General features: G+C 45.2%; 1 protein-coding gene across 1 annotated transcript in view; it reads right to left on the minus strand.

Moving 5' to 3' along the window:
• Positions 1–14,400, minus strand: part of BMP7 (bone morphogenetic protein 7) — a 40,632-nt gene extending 26,232 nt beyond the window's left edge. Inside the window, exon 1 of the mRNA XM_054274577.1 lies at positions 13,887–14,400. Coding sequence (XP_054130552.1) covers positions 13,887–14,400 — 514 coding nt within the window. The remainder of the gene's footprint in view (positions 1–13,886) is intronic.
• Between the last annotated feature and the right edge of the window lie 7,808 nt (positions 14,401–22,208).

Genomic DNA, 22,208 nt, shown 5'->3' on the forward strand with positions numbered 1-22,208 from the left:
GCTGTGACTGGACATTGGCCTCTTCAGGCTCATTCATTTCATTTGCATTAGACTTCCTTTCATCTACTGAACAGCTGCCCAAATAAATGGCACAAATCTAATTAATCCTCCTTTAATATTGTATTGCCACAACAGCTCCAGCATCCCCCCAGACGCTGCAGGAGTGTGGGCCTACACCTGCACAGGCTCCCTGGGAGGAGCACAGCAGGATTTGCAGGGAGTCCAGCCTTTCTTGTGGTTTGCTGGGATAAAAGGAAAATAATTAAAAACCAGTTTCCCAGGTTTGGAGCCATGCAACTTGCTGGATTTCTCAGCTGAAATCCCAGGTTCTGGTACTGTTGAGAGAGCAGTTTGTGGGATATTACAAAATAAGCAGCAGATATCAGGCACAGGCCATCAGATAAGGATCTCAGCCTTTGATTGTGATCAGCAAAACCTCAGCTTGGAATGTACACACTGAGCTGTGCCCCACGACCAGCTGGGCCTTTGGAGCTTGTCTGTGCTCTGACAAACATCTGCAGCTCTGGGCAGCAGAGCCAGGAGATTAGGGGACAGCAAACTATGGAGGGGAAAGGTCCTGCTGCCCCAGAGGGGAAATCCCTGCCAGATCCCTGCTCTCCTTGCACCCCACCTGCTGCAGCCATTGCCTCTTTCTCAGGTGCTCTGCATGCGGGAGGTCCAGTGGTATTAACACAGTTTATAATTATTAGAGAGAAATGGAGTGTTTGGAGGGGATGTTTTGGAAAATAACCATTAGAAACATCAGCTGCTGCTTACAGAGACGCTGTGGAGTGCCCTTCCTCATGCAAGTGTGACTTGATGACCTAGTTCACATTTTTCTTTGAGATCATCATGTTTGCTCTGTGCTGCCAAGAGAGGCGAGCTCAGGTGGGGCACTGGGATTGGGACAGGGGACCTGGAGAGGAGTCACTGCCTGCAATGACCCTCCCTGCCAGCACCACACGTCCTTCACCCTGGGATGGGACTCACAGCTTCTGCTTTCTAGGAACATTTGCTGTGCAACACATTTATTTTATTGAGAAATAGGCAGGCAGCTGTTTGTTCTTTATTAACTCTACACAGCCCTGAGAGCTATGAGTATTGAGGACCTGGGGGCTGCTGACATCCACATGTACTCCTGTTTGCAGATGTAAAATGTTAGTATCTCAGAGCGATGGCAAGGTTAAACTGCTATTTCAGGAATGTCCTCAGGAAAACAAACATGAAATATTCACGTGTAGGGCACGGGCACGTGTCTGTCCCCTTCACACCCCAAACGTTGGTGGCCCATGCCCCAGGCATAACGGCATCTGAGGGTGAGGCAGAGATTTATTTGCAGTTTAATTCCCACCCACGATCCCTTTTATACAAGAGGAATTTTCTTTTGGTACAAGATAAGCCCATCAGTGACATCAGCAGCACCTAGCCCTGCATACCAGAGCCCTGCTGGATTCCTGACACTGAGCCTCTCACCAGGGCTGGGCCACGAAGGCCTCCTGAGTCAGCCCCTAACAACAGCATTTGCTGCTTTGTTTTGGTTTTTGTGTGTCTTCAAGCACAATTTTGCAACTGCAGCTCTGGGGTAAAAGATCAGCTGTTAAAATACACCCTGGTGTCCTGCATGGGTCTGGCATGAATGGAGGGAGCACAGCTCAGTCCTGTGGTGTGCAACTGCAAAAATAGCACAGGAGTGAGTGTGGGGGGTTTGTGAGAGCATCTCTGAAGGAGCAGGAGCACAGAAGTGAGTGAGTGAGTAAGTGAGTGAGTGAGTGAGTGAGTGAGAGTGTGGGGGTTTGTGAGAGCATCCCTGAAGGAGCAGGAGCACAGACCACCCTTTTCCAGCTCAGTGTCCTCCCTGCCAGGCTCTGCTCACTCCTTGGGCCACAGCTCCAGCCCAGGGAGGAGACTCTCAGTGTGTCACACACACTGGCTTACATTCACCTCCCTCTCAGTGTGTCACACACTCTGGTTTACATTCACCTCCCTCTCAGGGTGTCACACACACTGGCTTACATTCACCTCCCTCTCAGTCTATCACACACACTGGTTTACATTCACCTCCCTCTTCTACAGGATTTTCAGTAAAGCAGCTCTCATCTCACTTATGAGCAAAATGATAGTTTCTGTTTGCTGGAGAAATATTTGGGGTTTGCTTGGATGAGTCTCTGCCTTGTTCTGGGTTCTTTTGTGTGTTTCTGTATTCCCTGAGTCAGGCTTTAATGCAGCAGAAATGTCAGGGATTTCCTATTTTCTAATATTCTGGTAATTTCATTACACTGCATGCCATGGATTGCAGGAACTATTGTACTCAGAGGTCAGAGTTGTGTCCACACCAATGAGAGAAGTTTTACACCACATGTCTGATTTGCTTCTCCTTTTCACCTGTCTCAGGAGACAAATGATTCATCACATAGTGCTGAAATATCTTCATCTCCTGATTTGGGCCAAGATTTAAGAGTAGTTATCCAAAAGTTTCTTTTTGAGCTGAGGAGAAGGATCTGTGATGAATGATTCTTTTTCAGTTCTTCTCTCCTGCAGTTTATTACAAGTATATTTGTGTAATTAGGGGGCCCAGTAGTAATGTTGTTAAAATACAAGTGGGCACATTTATTGTTTCCTCCAAAAGGAAACAACCAGTCTCTAGCAGTTCTGGTTTTTCCCTGCCTCAGCTGAACATTTACTGTTTTATGTAGCTAGCCGATTGAGGCTAAAGTTACTTCTTCCCCCCTGCCTTTATTTCTTTTTGTTAAAAAGAAAAGAAAAAAAATCCCCTTCATTCTCTTAGCAAATGCTGGATTGTTTAAGGATATGGTCAGAAAGGGGAACTTAAACTCAGCAAAATGTTTATAGTGCCACACAAGCCTCAGGAAAAGTGATGTGCAGTGCTCTTTATTAAGATCTAAAAAGTCCCTGTGGGGTTATAATGACTGCAGAGTAATAAACAAATAAAAGTAGCAAGATTAAATTGTTCCGAATATTTTTAGTGATGGAAAAAGCAATAAGTTTTAACCTTGAGAACCAAGGGAAGAGCAGCTTGTGGGTAGAACAAATACAATTAGGAATGGATTCCTCTTAGTGATGACTGGTTATCATTCATGGCATTACAGACAATTGTCTTATGTAAATAAAATTGTTAAAATATGGATACAAAAGAGCAAATGTAAGCACCAGAATTCAGAATTTCTAAATTACAGTAATTTTAAATTTTGTGTTTAAATGCTGAATTTGCTTTCCCTTGTGGTGCCAACGGGCTCAGTACAGGCACTGGGTGTTCCAGGCACTGACAAGGGAAACCCACCCAGCCCCATCCCCAGTGCTCACCCAGGAAGAAACCCTTCTCTCCATCAGAATTAAAACTCCCAACCTCCAACACTGCATTATTTTATGAGCATTTTTTAGTCCCTCTCCCAGAGCTCTTCTGCTCTCTTTTTAAAAGTTTTACAGCCACTGAGCTGTGGGAAGAACAATTGGTAAAGCTGAGGGAGCCCCCCCAGTGCCAAGGCAAGGCAGGGGCCAGGGGCAGGATTGGCCCAGGGGCTGCAGGGCCAGGGCTGAGGCTGATTTCCAGGCCCCAGGGTGAATTACAGCCCCCAGGGTGATGTACAGCCCCCAGGCTGGGCACAGGACACCGTGCCAGCTCCTCAGAGGGCGCCAGGGCTGGTGACTTCACTGCCAGGGTGGCCTGGGGCCAGGCCGCTGCAGCTGAGGGAGGATGCTGGGGTGACATCAGTGGGGCTGTGAGGAGCTGGGGTGACATCACTGGGGCTGGGGTGACATCAGTGGGGCTGTGAGGAGCTGGGGTGACATCACTGGGGCTGGGGTGACATCAGTGGGGCTGTGAGGAGCTGGGGTGACATCACTGGGGCTGGGGTGACATCAGTGGGGCTGTATGACATTAGTGGGCCTGGGTGACATCAGTGGGGCTCTGAAGAACTCAGGTGACATCCGTGGGCTATGGTGACATCAGTGGGGCTGTGTGGGGCTGTGCAGGGCTGTGGGAACATCAGTGGGGCTGTGGTGACATCAGTGGGGCTGGGGTGACATCACTGAGGCTGAGGTGACACCAGTGGGGCTGTGAGGAGCTGGGGTGACATCAGTGGCCCTGAGCAGGCTGGGGTGACATCAGTGGGGCTGTGAGGACCTCAGGTGACATCAGTGGGGCTGTGGTGACATCAGTGGGGCTGTGAAGAGCTGGGGTGGCATCACTGGGGCTGTGTGACATCAGTGGGGCTGTGAGGAGCTCTGATTCAGCCCAGCATGGGGAGCCGGCTGCAGAAGCACAGCAAACCCTGTGCTCCTTTGGAAAGTTCCTGTGTGCAGCAGGGAAAACCTCGCAGGGTGATGCTCTGTGTGGTTATCCAGCACAGCAAACCTTGCAGGGTGATGCTCTGTGTGGTTATCCAGCAGGGCAAACCTTGCAGGGTGATGCTCTGTGTGGTTATCCAGCAGGGCAAACCTTGCAGGGTGATGCTCTGTGTGGTGATCCAGCAGGGCAAACCTCGCAGGGTGATGCTCTGTGTGGTGATCCAGCACAGCAAACCTTGCAGGGTGATGCTCTGTGTGGTGATCCAGCACAGCAAACCCTGCAGGGTGATGCTCTGTGTGGTTATCCAGCAGGGCAAACCCTGCAGGGTGATGCTCTGTGTGGTGATCCAGCACAGCAAACCTTGCAGGGTGATGCTCTGTGTGGTGATCCAGCACAGCAAACCTTGCAGGGTGATGCTCTGTGTGGTGATCCAGCAGGGCAAACCTTGCAGGGTGATGCTCTGTGTGGTGATCCAGCACAGCAAACCCTGCAGGGTGATGCTCTGTGTGGTGATCCAGCACAGCAAACCCTGCAGGGTGATGCTCTGTGTGGTGATCCAGCACAGCAAACCCTGCAGGGTGATGCTCTGTGTGGTGATCCAGCACAGCAAACCTTGCAGGGTGATGCTCTGTGTGGTGATCCAGCACAGCAAACCCTGCAGGGTGATGCTCTGTGTGGTTATCCAGCAGGGCAAACCCTGCAGGGTGATGCTCTGTGTGATTATCCAGCACAGAAAACCTTGCAGGGTGATGCTCTGTGTGGTGATCCAGCACAGCAAACCTTGCAGGGTGATGCTCTGTGTGGTGATCCAGCACAGCAAACCTTGCAGGGTGATGCTCTGTGTGATTATCAGCTCATCTGCTGCTCCCCCAGCACTGAGAGTGCTCCTGCTCGCTTTAATTATTGCTTAGGGGGAAGCTGCCTTCCCTCTGCCTCCTTTTCCTTGTTTTTTGTTGGTTTTTTTTTTAAGGAAGGTAGCTTTTAAGAGCTTGCCATGAAGATCTAAGTTAAGGGATTTTCTCCACTACAAAGCCTGCATAGTTTCCCAGGCCAGGTGGACCCGATAGCACTGACTGCATGCTGAAAAATCTCATCCCCACCCTTCAGGCACTTTAATTGTAAGCCTTTCCAGATACACTGGATAAACACTGTCAAAATGAACCTGAAAGGGTTGTTGTTGTTGGTTTAGCCCTTAAATAATTATGAGTTTGTCTGTCTAATTACAACATAATCTTGTTTAAACTTGGATGGCTATTTGCAGTATCTCTTAAATGAGGTGGAAGCAGAAACACTGGGGGAAAAAAAAAAAGAAAATTCACAGTTCTTCCACTTTAAGAGAAGGAAAAAAGGAGTTTTTTACTCCTGTACAATTTAATTCAACCTGACAACAAAATACTCTAACTTGGAAGCTACTGTGGTAGGATAAGGATGATAAGAATAGTGTGGAACCTCTGAGATGCAACAGAAACTTAATCCTCTGCAGATAATATTTTTCAAACAGTTTAGAAATAGTTTAAGGTAATTTACGGGAAGACTTGAGTGACAAAGCACATTACTTGAAGTGCCTTTCCTTCACTAGGCACTTTCTAAATTCTTTCTCTTTCATTTCTTTACTCTCAGGAGACTTTTAAATCCAGTGAACCAAAACAACACTTTGTTTGTTGGTATAGCACGGGGCTGGCACAGATGGCAGACACTGCACCTGTTCCAATAAACTGGGGAAATGGAGAGATAAACCATAGCACTCATTAAGGGGAATCTACTGAAACGTGAACAATTTGTATTTTGAATATCTTCCAGGAATTAAGGGAGAAATACATTAACAGACTTTGTTTTTTACCATTATCAGTTTAAAATAAACTTTGTTTAAAGGGAACTTCACGTTTGGTTTATGTACAAAGGCAGACATACTACTAAAGAAGTCATGATAATGCTTGATTTTCTTTAAGAAAGGCAAATTATTTTATCTAGCTGCTACTATTCTGCTGAAAAAAAATTACCTCTTGGCAGTTAAACTAAAATCAGTTAATCCCCCTCTTCCTTAGTAGTGGCAGCTTTTTTTGCTTTTGCATTTTCTCACGTTGAGTAATATCACATTCTTACAATCCAGTTCAGAATGATCAGAGGAACAACATAAACTAAAGTCCATCTGCTCATCTATTAATAAATAACTAAAATTATTGGGGGGTGTGGGGGGGAATTGTTTGGATCGTTAGCAACAAAGTTCCCTGCAAAACAGCTTTTTTCTAGGCATAAGGAATATGCTGTGTAATATCTGACAGATTATTAAAAAATCCTAAATAAGAAGAAACATTGAGTAACAGTTCCTCAAAGGGTAAATTTCTTCAAACATTTGCCTTGATCATCAGAGCTTGTGCTGTTCAACATGCCATACATCTCCCTCAATTTCTCTCTCACACACACACAGCATTAAATACAAAATGTCATGAAAATTCCTAAGTATCATTTAATGTTGGCAGCCCTGCACTGTAAAGCCATTTATATAAAACTGTGGTTGGCAGCTCTCACTCTTCCATGGGAACAAATTAACATTGGCATTCCAAACACAGGAAAGTAAGGAAATTAGAAACACAGTTTATATTTGGCCAGTGCTTTGAAATACTGTACCATGCTACTGATGTCAATTAATGAAAAGCAGAATTCTGCGGAGAGGGTCTGGTTTTGAAACACATTAACACACGTTAAACATGTTTGCACAGGAACTCGACTGTAAGCATCTTGGTTCCTAAACAATAAAGCAATTACACTAAAACTTGTAGTCTCAAAGTTGCCATTAATTCAATCCACTCAGTCTGGATTTTCACTGACTCTCAGAGGTAGATGGCACAAATGTTTTAAAAAGGGGGTAAGGCACAGTGTGGTGGGGATTACACCCACGATGGCTTCTCTGTTACCTGCTGTAAATCAGGTATATTTATGTATAAATAATGGAACTGTAGAACATACACCCAAATACGGGGGGGGGCTCAGCAAACTTTGTGGTCCTCATCAATGAAACAAAGATTTCCAAAAGGGCTTTTTGAGTTAGAATCAGTTTTATCTTTGCTACCTGCAACCTTTTCTGCAGCAAAGATTTTTACTGACAAAATCCTCAACACCAAAAAAATCTAGATGGCAGTTTATCTCCTGGCACAATTCCACTAACTCCAGTGGAATTACTCCAGCACGGAATTTGGCCCCGCAGCCTTTACAAGGCGCTGTTTATTTGTACTATGATTCAGATATTTTGATACCAGGAATCTTTCAGCACTGAAGTTTCTCCATATGAAATATGTCTTGTATTAAGAAATATCAGTTTCACATTTTTGTCAAACATTATTTGCTAAATTCTGTTTATTGCAAGGATGGGAATTCAGCTGTAGTTCAACAACATGGATCGGGCTAATAATAATGATAAGCAGTGACTAATAGGAGCTGGTTCATGTTTTGACTGTTTGCAGCAAAGGAAACTTCCCTCAGAAACAATTTCAAGATTAGGAGAGGAAACTCTGTGAAGCTCAAGCAGAAACTACTGCATGCTCATTATTCCAACACAGGGGCACTTCTCTGGCCCAATTCTGCTCTCAGTGCTGCTCGTGTAAATCAAGAGGGAGTTTATGGGAATTACTTTGGACGTAGAGTTGTATAAATGAGACCACAGGGCCAGCTTCAGTAGAAATTTGACAATTTACACCAATGAAGACCTAGCCAAGAATTTTCTCTTGGGTTTCCATTTTTCCAAACTTAAGCATGTGCAGAACTTTATCCATGTGATTAGTCCTTGTGTGTAGTCTCGTTTATTTCAAAGAGTTGAAAAGGAAAATCTTCATCCTGAAACCAACTTAAACAGCTCTGTCATTTCTTTAGAAGTTTCTTCCATTAAGAGAAGAAATATACATATATAAAATAGCATATTTTATTTATATATAGTAATGGTATATATTTTTGATATATATATGTAGTTAATTCATAAAAGTACTTTGATGTAGGCCCTAGAGAGGAGGACTGGAAATGTTTAAAACATCATGGTCTCTTAATGCTGTATATCAACAGGTAGTCTCCTTATCTGGCATGCTATCAAAATTTGCTTACTTGTGTTCTTGCTCAGATGACTTCATCCATCATTGCAACTTCTCACTGGTATTCATCCAGTTAGGACAATTTAGAGGCATAAAACTAAATGTGTTATCATTTTAACCACAAATTAACAGTTTCCACATAAATATTAGCATTTCCTCACTTGGTTCAAGGATAGCAGCCCTAATGGCACTAACCGTATATTTGATTTAAACTAATTAAAAACAGGGGCTCTTGCAATTTAATATATTGATTTTACCAGTGGGACTTAAATCTTTTATAATAAGTGTACACAGCTGCAGCACTCACCCACCGCCACTCTCCAACCTAATCCCTGCATTCCTCCTGACAATAACATGACAGGATCCACACATCCCAGTATTAGCCTTAACCCCAGTGACACTGCCAGAATGTATTAAACTAAAACATCACAGTGTCCTATTTAAAAGGAGCCTGTCAACGGCTCTGACTGGGCTTTAATAGTTATAATCTTTTTTTTAATTAATGTTTCCAACCACTTGTGTAACCTTCTCTCACACGTCTCTCCCCGCCGGCCCGAAAATGTGTTTCAGGCTGATTTCCAGGGAACGCAGTGCCTGGTTTGGTGCTGCCCGTCCAGAGGCCGTTAAAGCTCCTTTGCAGGGGGAGAGCTGGGACACACACAGAGACACAGGCATGGCACAACTGGGGGCACTGGGGGCACTGGGAGCAGGTCCTGCACGCTCCACTGGTGCCCAGCTCCCGTTACCGGCATCACAGGACGTGGCCATCAAGGCTTGTCTCCTTCAAGAGCTGCTGTGTTTTGGCTTCTAAACTGCAGCTCAGAGAGGGGGATCACCCCCCCAGGGCAGCCTGTGTGGGAACAGAGCAAAGACCCTGCTCTGGGATAAACCTGCTGTGTGCCAGCGGATGGGGACAATTTCCAGGTCCTTTTTCCTTGTGTAAGGACATCTGTCCTTGGCTGCTCCTTTCTCTGCTGCTGGCACAGCCCCATGGCAGAGGTAAATAGTTCCTGTCCTGCTCTGCTGTTTTACCCCTGGAAATTAGAAAATTAATTAAATTTTCTCTGGATAGGTCTGCACATTCAGAGAATACCTGCTGGTCACTTGCTGCATGGTCCTTTCATACCTTAGCTGCGAGATTTCTGCTTTAAGGCAGTGTTACACCACCAAGGGCTGCACATATCCACACTGCCCAAAACAATTATGGGATGTACCTGTTCAGGCTTGAGAGCTTTTAACAGTGTGAGGTGGAAGAGAAGGAAAAAAAAAGCCGAGGGCTTGGCCTAATGTATGGACAAACCATGTGATGGGGACCAGGCATCCAGGGCTAACTTTTAATCTGCTTTGTTTCAAGTGGGAAATATGTGAAGATCAAATAAGTTCAAATCCAGGTCAAATATCCTTGAAAATCTTTGATTTATACAAGCAGGAAAATGAGGTTTAAAAGAAGTGATTATGAAAGGGTTACTAAAAACACAGCTGTACTCGTACTCTTATATCTGAGGCTCTCCAAAGAAAAACTGTGTGACATCTATATTAACCTTTGGCTGTACACCAATGAAGGCCTGTAGTGAGCTGGAATGCAAGGCAGCCCCTTCCAAATTTTAACACAAGCCAGGTTACAGCTGCAAATGCCTGCAGCCCGTGCTCACTTTATAAAGTATTCCCCGAAGGAAATTTTTTAACTGTTATAGAATCTTTTTCTAATACCCTACAGTGTTAAAGCCTGTTATTAAAGGGCAAAGAGATGGTTCTCTATGCCAAACACTTGTCAACAAAAAGGATAGCCAGATGGTATGAAATAAAAGGAAACTTGGGGGCTCTTCAGCTTCTTGATTTATATTAACAAAAGCCACTTTCAAGTGCTCCTTCCAAGAATGACTAATTCCCCCCCCACTTCTTTTTTGCCAGGATTAAACAACATTGTTCATTTTATAATCAACCACGAGACAAATTAACAAATTGCGTATCACTTGTGCCGACTCTTTTAAAAATATTCTAAGCAAGTCTGTTTACCAAGGCAAGTTTACCAGCATAAGGACAACGCAATTATTTTTAGAAGAGAAGGCCTAAGTCATCTAGAGGATGTTTACTCCTTAGCTGCTGTTTATAAACTGAAATTAAACTTGTGCAGAAAATGCTTTGCATTTTTTCAGTCCCTAAAATGGATCAGTTTGTAAACTGTATCGGACAGGATCTGAAATTAAATTACAAATGTTAAAATTATAGCAATAAATTTTACAAAATTAGCCAGTAATTAACTGGCTAACAGTCAGACCACTGTGGCTAAATTCTCTTTCAATTTACAAATAACTTAATTCTTGACACAACTCCATTCCTCATCCATCTTAGCACAGGTGTAAGCTAAGACAAAATGTAGCCTGTAAATTAGCTGGTTACAAATCTAAATCTAATTAGTTGTCAGGATTTTACAGTAAGTAAAACTGTGCTTAGTACAAAGCTCCCTAAAACGGAGCACCTGTATTCTGGTTCCTCCCTACCAATACCCAGAATAAATTTTCTGCACTAAATATACACAGTATCTCCATAGAAATCAATGTGTGTGGGGTTTGTTGTTGGGGTTTTTACTATGTAGCCCAGTAAATCTTGCAATGTAGTTTTTTTTAAAAAAATATTATTCCCTCTAAAGTTGTACAACTAGATGGATGAGGAATATGAATAAGGCAAAATAAGTGCTTTTGTAGATTAGCATTTGGAAGCCTGGAATTACCGTTTTTTATTGACTGAAATTTCAAAGTATTATTTCTTTGCTCGCTTTTACTTCCTCCGTGCTAAAATGAAACTTTATTATGCTGTGACACTTCCTCATTGTGATGGCTCTGCTATTGTAATAAAAGCCTACCTGTGAAATGCAATGCTCACAGAGTATCTCTTACAAAAGTAGGACACAGTTTACTACAGTCTGCATTTAGGAATTCAGCTCTGCTTTAAAAGGGATCATTGTAGAAAGTCTCCACAAAAATTCAGTTCTACAATAGATCTTCTAATTTTCCCTGAATGTCATAGAAAACTGTATGTCTCAAAGCAGGTGTTGTGTTTGATTATATGCGGAGTGAGTGGCTGCTCTAATTCATTAAAACCTCCATAAACAAGCCTGCCTTTGTCCTATAAAGATGAAAGAGCAATGACTATAATGGGATGAAAGGTGTGCACAGCGATGAAGAAAGCTCTTATAGATCTGTGTCCTTTTTAAACTCGTCCTGGCATGCTCTGTTGACAAGGGAACAAAACAGCACAGATAAACCTCCAAAATGTGCCTTGCTGGTCGTAATTCCACCTGTCCTTAAAACTGCTGGGCTTTGCTTGTGCTCTTAATGCTCCCCGACCATGCTGACAGCAATTAAATAAAATAATCATTTAGGATTTTGCATGGAGAACACTCTTGCATTTCTAAGCTGACAACAAACCCTGGTGGGTTGAAATGAATGAATAAATCCACTGCAGTCACCAAACTGCATCAGGATGTTGATTATCGGGGGTTATGGCTCATACAGGTGAAACCTGCTCCATACAAAGTTCTCACATAGACACAGACATATCCAAAATGTAACTTTTATTTCACATTTATGGGTTGATTTCATTCCTTTGTATTCAAACCCATCAATGGCCTAAATATTAACTTTTTCTTATAACTCTTACATGAGGTGACAAGAGACTCTTGCATCGGCAATGTGGGATGGGAGCGCTGCAGTTTCACTGGTGATTCAGTAAATTACTACACCTGAGGAGCAGAGCTAAACTCCCTGCTATTATGTACTTACATGTTTCATAAGGTTCTTTCCCCTGTACTGAAATGGAAAGCAAAGAGTGAATTTCGCTATTGTTATTTGAACATCTTTTGTCCTCTGCTCAGGGCTCTCCTTGCACTCGGTGTAGGACACAAGAACCACGGAGAACAGTGTTAGCAAGGTCACCCTTATCTTCAAAGTCAAATATTTGACTGCTATTGGTACTTTTGACTGCTCAAATATTTGATTTTAAATGTATCATTGCTCATCGGCTTAAGTATCCAGCAGTGACTAGACAAACACTGTAATTCCAAATGGAAAGCACCAGCCCTCATGGAGCACAGCCCCCGGGCCAGATGTAATTCCGAGTTTCCCACTGTGAAGCTTATGGCAGTTAATAAGGAGGCGCAGCTCATGCAAACTAAGCTCTCCCACAGCGTCCCATGGCTCCTTATCATGCAGGAATTGTGCCGGGATAGCTACCGTGTCTAATAATTATTAACGTGTGTCACAGAGCCTTTACAGCTGCTGAGCTTTTCAAGTTAGTTAAAGTGCTGGGATTAGAGAGGTGGTGGTTTAGGCGGTGATTTAATCTTTGCTGCCTCTGAAGCTCCAGACAGTGGAAGTGTCCAGAACAGTGACATCCATAAAGGTGTTAATGGATTTATTGGAGATGGGGGTCTGTAATTCCTGGCAGGTTATGTGCCAGAGGTGTGCTCCTCTTGCACTTTGCGTTTCCCTTTGTTTGGAACAAAGTCTGAGCTGATCTTGTTTTGGAAACACGATTCAGGTTCTGCCTTGAACTCGCAGGCACCCAATCTGTACGTGTGTGGTTTGAGAGCCGCACATGATGAGCTCTAAAAATGGAGAGAGCGAGCCAGGTCCATAATTATATATTTAAAATAGAATGCGCACCCTGACAATGTTTTACTCAAATCCGGCCAAGTCAGTCCACACGGGTGTGCAATCTACAGCGAGCAAATAGAAATCAGATTGGGCCGTGGCATCCAATTAGGGAGGCCTAGCGAGGCGCATACAAAGCGTGCCAACTCTCGTATCGTTTGCATAAACCCATCCACATGTGTTTGTGAAAAGAGGCGAGTTAGCGGCATAAACTGGGGTCAACAGGAAAAGCTGCAGGAGTAAATAAGGATTTACTGCGGAATCCCTCCCAAGCCATTAGGAAAACATGTGCGAGCGGCTCAGCCCCCGCGGCCGAGGGAGCGCGGGCTGGGATGCGGCAGGGAGCCGTCCCGGCCGTGCGTCCCCGCATCCCGCGGGAGCCGTGCGGGACCCGCGCCGTGCTCCGCCTGCCTTTCGTGTCCTCCTTGGCGGTGCGGGATGCGGGGCAGACCTGCTCATCGTCCTGTTTGACTCCTACCTGCAAATCCCATTTCTGACGCGCAGCCACTATCAAAGGGAGCGGACGACAAAGCCCTCAGTGTGCCGGCGTGTGTGGAGAGCTCGTGGCTGTCCAACGCTGCGAGGGGAAGTCAGAGCCCTTTCTTTCCCCGCCGATGCCACTCAGTTACCGCCTGGTAAAGCAGCCGCCCTGCCGAGGGCCGCTACCTGCCCTTCCTTGCCCAGGTGCGCTGTCACCCACCTGCCCCGCTGGGAAACAGCTCCCAGCCGGGGCCACCTGCGCCGCCAGCCCGTCCTCCCGCCGGTGGCCATGTCCCCGCTCCAGCCTCCCCCTGGCACGGTTCCCCGCCCGGTTGCCCCGGACCCAGCCCCGCCGAGCCCGGCACTCACCCAAGTTAACGAAGCTCATGACCATGTCAGCTTCGGTGAGGAAGTTGCTGTCCTGCAGGCTGGCCAGAGGCGGCCCCTGGGTGCTGAAGATGGGCTTGTAGGGGTAAGAGAAGCCCTCGCCGTCCTCGGCGGCGGCCCCCGCCGCCCCCTCCTCCACGGACATGGCATTGTAAAGGTCCAGCATGAACATGGGGGCCGAGTTGTGCTTGCCGTGGAGGTGCGGCCGCGGGCGGTGCGGCAGGCCGAGGATGGAGAGGATCTCCCGCTGCATCTCGCGGCGCTCGGGGCCGCGCAGCCGCCGGTGGATGAAGCTGGAGTGCACCTCGTTGTCCACCGTGAAGTCGGCGAGCACGCAGCGCAGCCAGAGGGCGGGCGCGGCGGCGCCCAGCACCAGCAGCCAGGAGGCGGGCTGCCCGCGCCCCGCCACCGGCATCCCGGCGCGGCGGCGGCGGCTGCGGGGCGGCGCGGGGGGCGCGGGGCTGCCCCGCCGCGGGACGCGCCCCGCCACCGGCATGCGCGGGGGGCGCGCACGGACGGACCGACGGACGGACGGACGGGCTCAGCCCCCGCGGAGGCGCCGCAGCCCGCTCATGGCCCGAGGCGGCGGCGGCGGCGGGGGCTGATCAGCGGCACCGGCCCATGGACGGGGCGGCAGCGGCGGCCCGAGGCGCTTCCCCCGGCGGTGGCGGTGGCGGCGGTGGCGGGAGCGGAGCGCGGTGCCCGCGTCCCGCACGCCGCGGCGGAGCCGTGTGAGCGGCGCGCTCGGCGGGGAGCGGCGGGAGGGTGGCTCTGGTGGGAGGAGCAGGCGGATAAACCCAAGCGCTCTCTCTCGCTCGCCCGCCCGCTCCAAAGCGCTCGGGAGAGAAAATCCCGGGAACTGCCTCGAGGAGGGAGGACGTCTGCTCAGGTTGCTTTTCAGGATGTTTGTGGAGGCTGCGGGCTCGGCGAGAGGCTGAGCCGGTCCCCAGCGCCTAAATTGCCGTGAACGTCATTAAGGAGAAGACAGCCCAGGAGAGAGGGCGGGTTATGTACACGGAAGGGGCCCAAACTCCCACAGACTTTATAGATGCGACTACATCGGCTGTCTGCACAAGCACGCGTACACACTTCTTTTTCCTGCCTACTCTTTTCTTTTTAAGGAGTTCAGATTAGAAGAGCCTGCCCGTGATAAAACAAACTCAATTAAATAATTTAAAGCGTGATGATTATATATTCACCTACATAGTCACGTATGTGTGTTTCTGTGCACAGAGCCCCGGGTCACTTTTTCCAGCTGGCAGTGGGGAGAGTTAATGGAGAAGCGTTAGAAATCCGAGGGGGGAGATATTCTCTAAGAATGGTAAAACCAGGAACATTTACTTGAAATGAAACTATCAACCTGTGCACATGGGTGGTTTATGCCATCCCATTACCCTGCCCCCTTGCCTTCCCATCCTTCTGCTACTGGTACATGCCATTTTTGGGATATTTTGCCTTGAAATAGATTGTCAGCTTCTTAAAGCAATGACTTTTTTAACTCAGTGAGTGCAACATCTACTGTAAGGGAGCTCCAGTCCAATTAGCCCAGGTAGATGTCTGCTACAACAGTCATTAATAATAATAATAATGATAATGATAATATCAGATGTCAAATGTAAACTAATGCTTCCCAAATCTTACTTGGAAAGAAGGGGAAGCCAGGATGGTGTATTTGGGTCACTGAACTAAGCCTGAGATAACCTCAGAAATCATGCATATATACATTAAGTTTATCCTGACATTAAGATTAATTCCTTGGGCAAAGGAGAAAGAAGAGGGGTGGAGAATAAAGCAGGTCAGTGGTTTTGGAGGTGTTTTTTGATAGATTGTTCTGCTAATATTTTCAGACGAGCAACATCTGGTAGTATCCAGCACCAGATCCTGCAACTCTTCTGGAAAATAATATTCAGCTCTTTTTTAAGTTCTTTATTTTTCAAACCTTGGTGTGAACAGCAGGTAGCCAGTCAAAAAACTGCATGGGAGCCATGATGAATGATATAATGTGTTTGTATGCATGCATGTGCACCTCTTAATAACAGGGAAACTGAGGCATCACATAGAAATGACTCACTCATGGCACTATTGAAATAGAGGTGGAACCAGCCTTAATCCCTCAGCTCAGACCTAACACATCTTTAGGAATGGCTCAAGCTCGGGGAGGATGGAGGGGGCAGAGAAGTTGTGGATCTCCATCCACCTCAGGTAACAAGAAACACTTGCTGCACCCACTGGTGCTGCTCGAATATCCCCCTGGATCTGCATTCCCAGTGCTCCCCATGGATGGAAACCCCAGCACCCAGCAGCTGAATTCTGGCTGCCCAGCTAAGATCAAACTCTCCAGCATCTTTTGTACTTCCTGAGGAGCAGCACTAACCTGCTCTTCACCACGCAATTTGCCTAAATTTCTTCCTGGCCGAGGGTGTGGCTTCTAGATCAATTTAAGCTGATTTAAAGCCAGGCTCCCCCTGAGAAAGATCTTTGTTTTCTCATCCCACCCCAGCCTGGACTTTCAGCTGTGCGACCCCACCCCTCTGCAATGCTGGTACCTACGCTTACGCACAGGTCAGAAAGCTGATTCGCTTTTTAAAATATATATTTTTTAACCATTTGTGTATTTTCTTTTGCTGAAATAATTTTCTGCTGGATCAGCTTCTTGTTCTGACTGACTCCCTGTTGTGGTGGAACGAGGGAGGCCACAGGAATGCACAGCTGGGGGCAAGGAGAGGGTGTCTGGGTCAGGCTGTGCAGGCAGGGCAGGCAGAGGATTTGGGATCTCCCTGCTCTCCCTTTCAGCTGCAGACAACTTGATTTCTCTGCCTTTTTTGTTCCTTGTAGACTGTTCATCCAGAGCTGTGAGTGTTGGCCTTTCATCAAGCAGCAGTAGGACAAGGAGCCGTGCCTTTGGCATGGATATGAGATGGAAAAGTCGGCAAGGATGGGACAGTGGGCTGGAGAGCAGGTGTCTCTGCTGCCTAAATTACTGGTACTGGAATTGCTTGTAGCTCCCACTTAAAAACTGACTAAACTTCAGGTCAGTGTTGTGCTCTGAAAGAAAGAAAAGGAAAAGTGTGGGAGGTTTCTCTGCTCACTCGTTAACACCTTAGGTAACTGCTCTTGGTGTTGTAGGTGTCACTGGAGAAAGAACAGAGAACAAAACTAAACCTTGAAACTCTTGATTTGACAAATTTCCTGAAAAAGTGATGTTTCAAACTATTTCCTTCTTGTTTTGTCTAAGTGGTTTGGGTTAGGCCACATTTAGCTATATTCTGATTTAATGCAGGATATGCTCTTAAAGGAGGGACAATGTTGCAACTGTAACCTGTGTTTTCATAGGAACAGTTGGGAAGTTTTCTCTTTTATACAGTATTTTCTATGATCCTGCTGCACCTGTATTCCTTTTAATAAATGCATGATAGTTGGCAATGGGGTACTTAAAACAGCACAACAAAACCATGCCAGCGGCATGGGATGAGAAAGTGAGTTTGTTAAAGAATAACTTTTTGATGTGAAGTCCCCAGCTCTTGCCTTCATCCTGCTTTGGGACACAACAAAGGGCAGCATTTATTCTGCTGGGTACAATAAGGGATGATGCAGCTCCAACTGCAGTGCTTCAGCCCTCAGATCTGAGCTTGAATTTCAAATTCCTTTCCAACAGAAAGGCAATCCAGTTTGTACCTTTCTTCATGGGCAACCTCTTTCTCTTCCCTCCTTTCCCGTCTGCGTCTGCTGTGTAAACCCTATCCTGCTTCCTGTAGGATCAGTTCCACACAGCTTGCTGAAATATTGGCACCTTCATGTCACTGTCTTTTTCCTCCTCCTTCCTGGATCAATTAAGAAACCAGTTTTTCCTCTTAGTCTTCTCTACTTCTTTTGTGTAGCCTCCTCTTCTTGAGAAGGAAAACTTGATGCTTGTGATGAAGTAATCCCTGTTTGTTGGCACTTGCTGCTTCAGATAATTTCTATAAAAACAGACTCCCAATGTTTCTGGGGTTCTGCACAAGCCACATTACCAATTGAGTAACTTTTTGATCTCTGTGTGCTTTGTGTGCATGCTCTTACCCAAGTTTAGTACCAACTGCTGCCATTTTTTTGTTTGTGTGGAAACAGACGGAATATTTGGAAGTGTGTATTTAGGAGCTAAATAAAGGGGCTGATTTAAAAACAAGAAATTCACAAAAATGTGCAGGTTTGTGCTTGGTGAATTTGTCATCCTCATGTACCCATGTGAGGCGTATGCCAGGGGCAGAATTTGGACATTTGCATTCAGTTTTACCAAACAGGCAGTAAAAAGTGTGGGTTCTGCTCAGAAACTCATTTAATGACTTTTCAAAAATTAGACACAAAGCATTTTGTCCTCTTTTCTGCTGATTCAGTTTCAAGTTCCTTGTCTTCCTACTTTGATGTCCTCTTTTTAACTTTAACCATGGTTCTTTTCCATTCTGTTTTGCATCTTCTCTCATTTGTCTTGAACAAAGTGCAACTCCTAAATTATAGCAAACTTTTTTCTCCTTCCAAATAATCCCACTAAACTAGCATATGTTTGGGGAATTTTGAACTGCTTGTCTATGCTCTTTGCATGAAAAACATTAGTACAGCAAAAATAATAGCATAATTATTTGTATAAGAATGGATAATTAGCTCACGTATTTTTTTACGCTATATTGGATCATTCTTATCAAAAGATTCTAGTCATCATTCCAGAATTATTACTGAGAACATATTCACCAACATGAATTATGGATAAAGCCATTATATTAGCTCTAATCCAGGAATTTGAGCAGATTTGGGTTGAGCAGTGCTCTGTTGGACAATACTGATCACGTTATAAAAATTAAATTTTGATTCTCAATGCTACCGATCAGAGGAGAGTCAGAAATGAAATCTGTGTTTTGGGCTGTGAAAAAGGCATTGTTACTTCTGAAGATGCCAGTGAAAGCTAAAATGGAATTTGGGGATTTATGAAATGGGGGTATGGCACTGAATTTAATGTTCATCAGCTGGGGAAAGTGGACAGAGTTCAGTCCTTCACAGTTCAGCACTTCATTTCCTAAAACTGGATCACCACAGGGATCCTTTTATTGCTATTTACTTCAGAGAACATTAGAACTGAGCTCATGTTACTGAAACTTTTGTAATGTTACATTTATTATACATTTATCTACAATTTGAATATCGGCATGGGCTGTATTTTCTATATATGCTTATATTCTGGTAAGAGCAGGCATAAATACACCAGTGTACTTCAATCATCTCTTTAAACTTTATGTAACTAATCCATTTCTGCAGCACAGATATAGGCATTTAATGTAGACTCCAATATTGCCAAAGCAGCTCAAAGAAAACTGAATTTAATTTTGAACTATTAAATTATTGTGTGCACACTTGATTCGGTTGACGCTTTTGGCCCAAGCCCAGGTATTTCCTTTGTTGGTAACGTTGTAATCTGAACGTCTGAGATCTCAGGCTTGTATTTGTGAAAAGCTAAGCTGGGCACGAGCTCGGACGTCACTGTTGGGAGCGGATTTGAGTTGTGCTGCAGCACCTTGGAAATGTGCCTCTGAAAATCTGCTTAGCTGTCACATTTTCTTATAATACATGGTGATCTTTGCTCCTACATACATTCAGGATTCTTCTTGTTAACATACATTTATGTCTTTTTCAGTTTTCTGCTCTTTGCATTCACTAGTGGCAGGGGTGTGTGCTATTTTCTATACTGAACAAAAAGCATATAAAACACTTTCATTTTTTTTCAAAAGGAATAAAATAACTGATCCCGACCTGGGGATGAATTTGGATGGCTTTACTTTTCCTCTCCAGGCAGGTGCAGAGTAATACCTCAAAAGAACCATTATTTTGTGCCTTTATTCCAATGTGTACATAAATGCTTGCATAACCCTTGCACAGCTGCTGTACAAACTACTCATGCCACAAGTATTAGTAATCCTAACAGGGGAGGTTGCATGGAAAATTGGGGTGTGTATGCTAAACCATATGTACCATGCCCCTGAATCATAAAACTCGTGTTGCTGGAGCAGAGAGATCTTTGGAGACTGCTGGTTTTACAGGTCTGAAGGAAGCAGGATTATATACAACAGCTGCACCCCGCAGCTTCTCTCCTGTTGAGGCTTATCTTGTGCGTTTCAATAAGCAGGAAACAGGGTTTGGTCCAACATTATCTTATACGGTCTCAGCTCCTACTTTTTATTTATATTTCATTTCCATAGGAACAATTATTTTCACAGTTTATTTTGAATACACATTAGATCCACTCCAATTGGAAGTTTTGAGCTGCCAATTCCAAGCTGCATGGGGCTACAGAGACACAATGTGCATTTTTTTGTTTCTGGTTCTGCCTCTAAAATAACTTTCTTTATATCTGCGGTGATTTATAGCAGCGTTGCTGAACCAGTTGAAGGAAGATGGAAGCTGGAGAGCCATTTGATTCTCCCAAGCCCTGGCCACAAAAATCCCCTCCCGAGCAGAGCAGGGCTTGGGGAGGAGGTTTGCCACATTACCAGTGCCTGCGTGAAGCAATCTCCCAGACCTTCAGCAGCACAAAATCATGAATCGGGAGGATTTTAGAATAACCTGAAGAGCCCATTTCCTCCGCCGGTGTGTGTTGGTGCAGCGCTGTGTGAGCGGATGGAGGTGTCCGTGTTTGCCCCCATCCAGGGCTGGGTGCGGAGCGCTCGGTGTCACCGCTGTCCCCTTTTTGTGGAGGGGCTTTAGCTGTAAGTGCAGGGCTGCAGGAGTTTATCTTCCCGAGACTGGCACTTCTAAGTTTTCAGCCAGAACAAATGCGCTTCCTAAATGGTGCTCAGCGTGCACTGAGTTGGCTTTGTCAAGTGCATCTTTTCAGCATTCATCCAAAGCCCTTTCTGCAGTTGTCTGAGCCCCATAGGCGAATATATACTGTTAGACTATTAAGATAATTTTTCAGTTAAGACATCGTCAAACTGCAAGCGGGACAATAGAAACAAAACCCCTTTTGTTCTGACTAAACTGTTCCTAATGACCCCCTCTATAAACAGTGGCACCAGCGGAGGTCTCAACAAGGCTCTTCATTGAGCCCCCTTTGAAAAGGACAAGCAGAGCAGAACATGGGGCAGAAACTCTGCGAGTTACTGCACTTTACTCCGCTCTGGTGGTCTGACCGCAAGAGAGAATCTGTTGTTTTTGTTGTTCGAGGCACCCAAAAAGCATAATTCAAAAGCATGGATTTCCACAGTTAGCATCCTATAAAGAGCACTAAATATTTGGATTGTCGGGAAAAGAGCAGAAGGAAGCAGTTTGTATGTTTGTTGTTTTGTTTATTTAAATCAAGGAGCTATAAAATAGACTATTTAGAGTTGCATATAAAAATTTAGCTTATTTCCTTGGGGGAAGTTGCTGTCTGTTAAGCTCATGAAAATGTACAATCCAGAGAAGTTAAGATTTTTACATTCCAGACAGATCCTCACATTTGTTTTGGGGGTAAAAACCATCTTTGTGAATAGCATGTTTATCATGAGCAGGGGAAAGGTTTCAGTTGTTTAATGTGTACAGAAATTGAAGTTATGAAGATAAACTGAAACCACACAGGACCAAACTCCTGTTCTTCCAGCTGAGTAACAGCAGGATACGTGCAGCACAGGCAGCGTCCTCACACAGATGAGGGCTATGGAGATTTTGAATCACTTCCTGATTATTCCTGTCCCTATTTCCATGTCCTGAAAACATGAGGAGAGCAGCACAGGAGACCTTCCATTTCAACAAAACCTGTTTACAGAGCATCTTACTGTCTGTAATTGGGAAATGATGACAAGTCAGACAGCAAACATCCCTAATTTGGACAGTTGGGGAATTTACACTGGCTCCATTTGCAAATGGAAATGCCAGTTTCTTTTGAAAGAAGTTGGGGTTTGTGTTTTAATATCAGATTTAATAAGGGTATTTCTAACTTAAAGCATAGGCTACTGCTTTATTTGGAAGCAGGGAGAAATTGAGGAAGGAGAAGAGAGAACATCCATTAAGACAGAAAGTACACATTGAATAAAGGCTAAATCATGGAGAAAAGTAAGAATATTCAGAAAATCTTAAAAATTCCATGATGTGATGGGGGTCTGAGGGCTCTCTGCCATCTTTGGGAGGAGTTCAGCAGTTCATAGCTCTAAGGTTTTGGCTTTTTGTTAGGGATAGTGCCTACACTCTTCCTTTGTAAAGTGTGGCATGGAGGGTTTTAGTGTGTCCTGGAAAAAGGAAGGATTTGGGTAAGTCCAGGATGAAGGTCCGGTGCCCTGTGACAGGATACCGAGAGAAAGAGAA

Source organism: Melozone crissalis, unplaced genomic scaffold (genome assembly GCF_028551555.1).
Source record: "Melozone crissalis strain CALT ecotype California unplaced genomic scaffold, PUWL_Pcris_2 ptg000017l_1, whole genome shotgun sequence".
In the NCBI taxonomy this organism is placed as follows: Eukaryota; Metazoa; Chordata; class Aves; order Passeriformes; family Passerellidae; genus Melozone; species Melozone crissalis.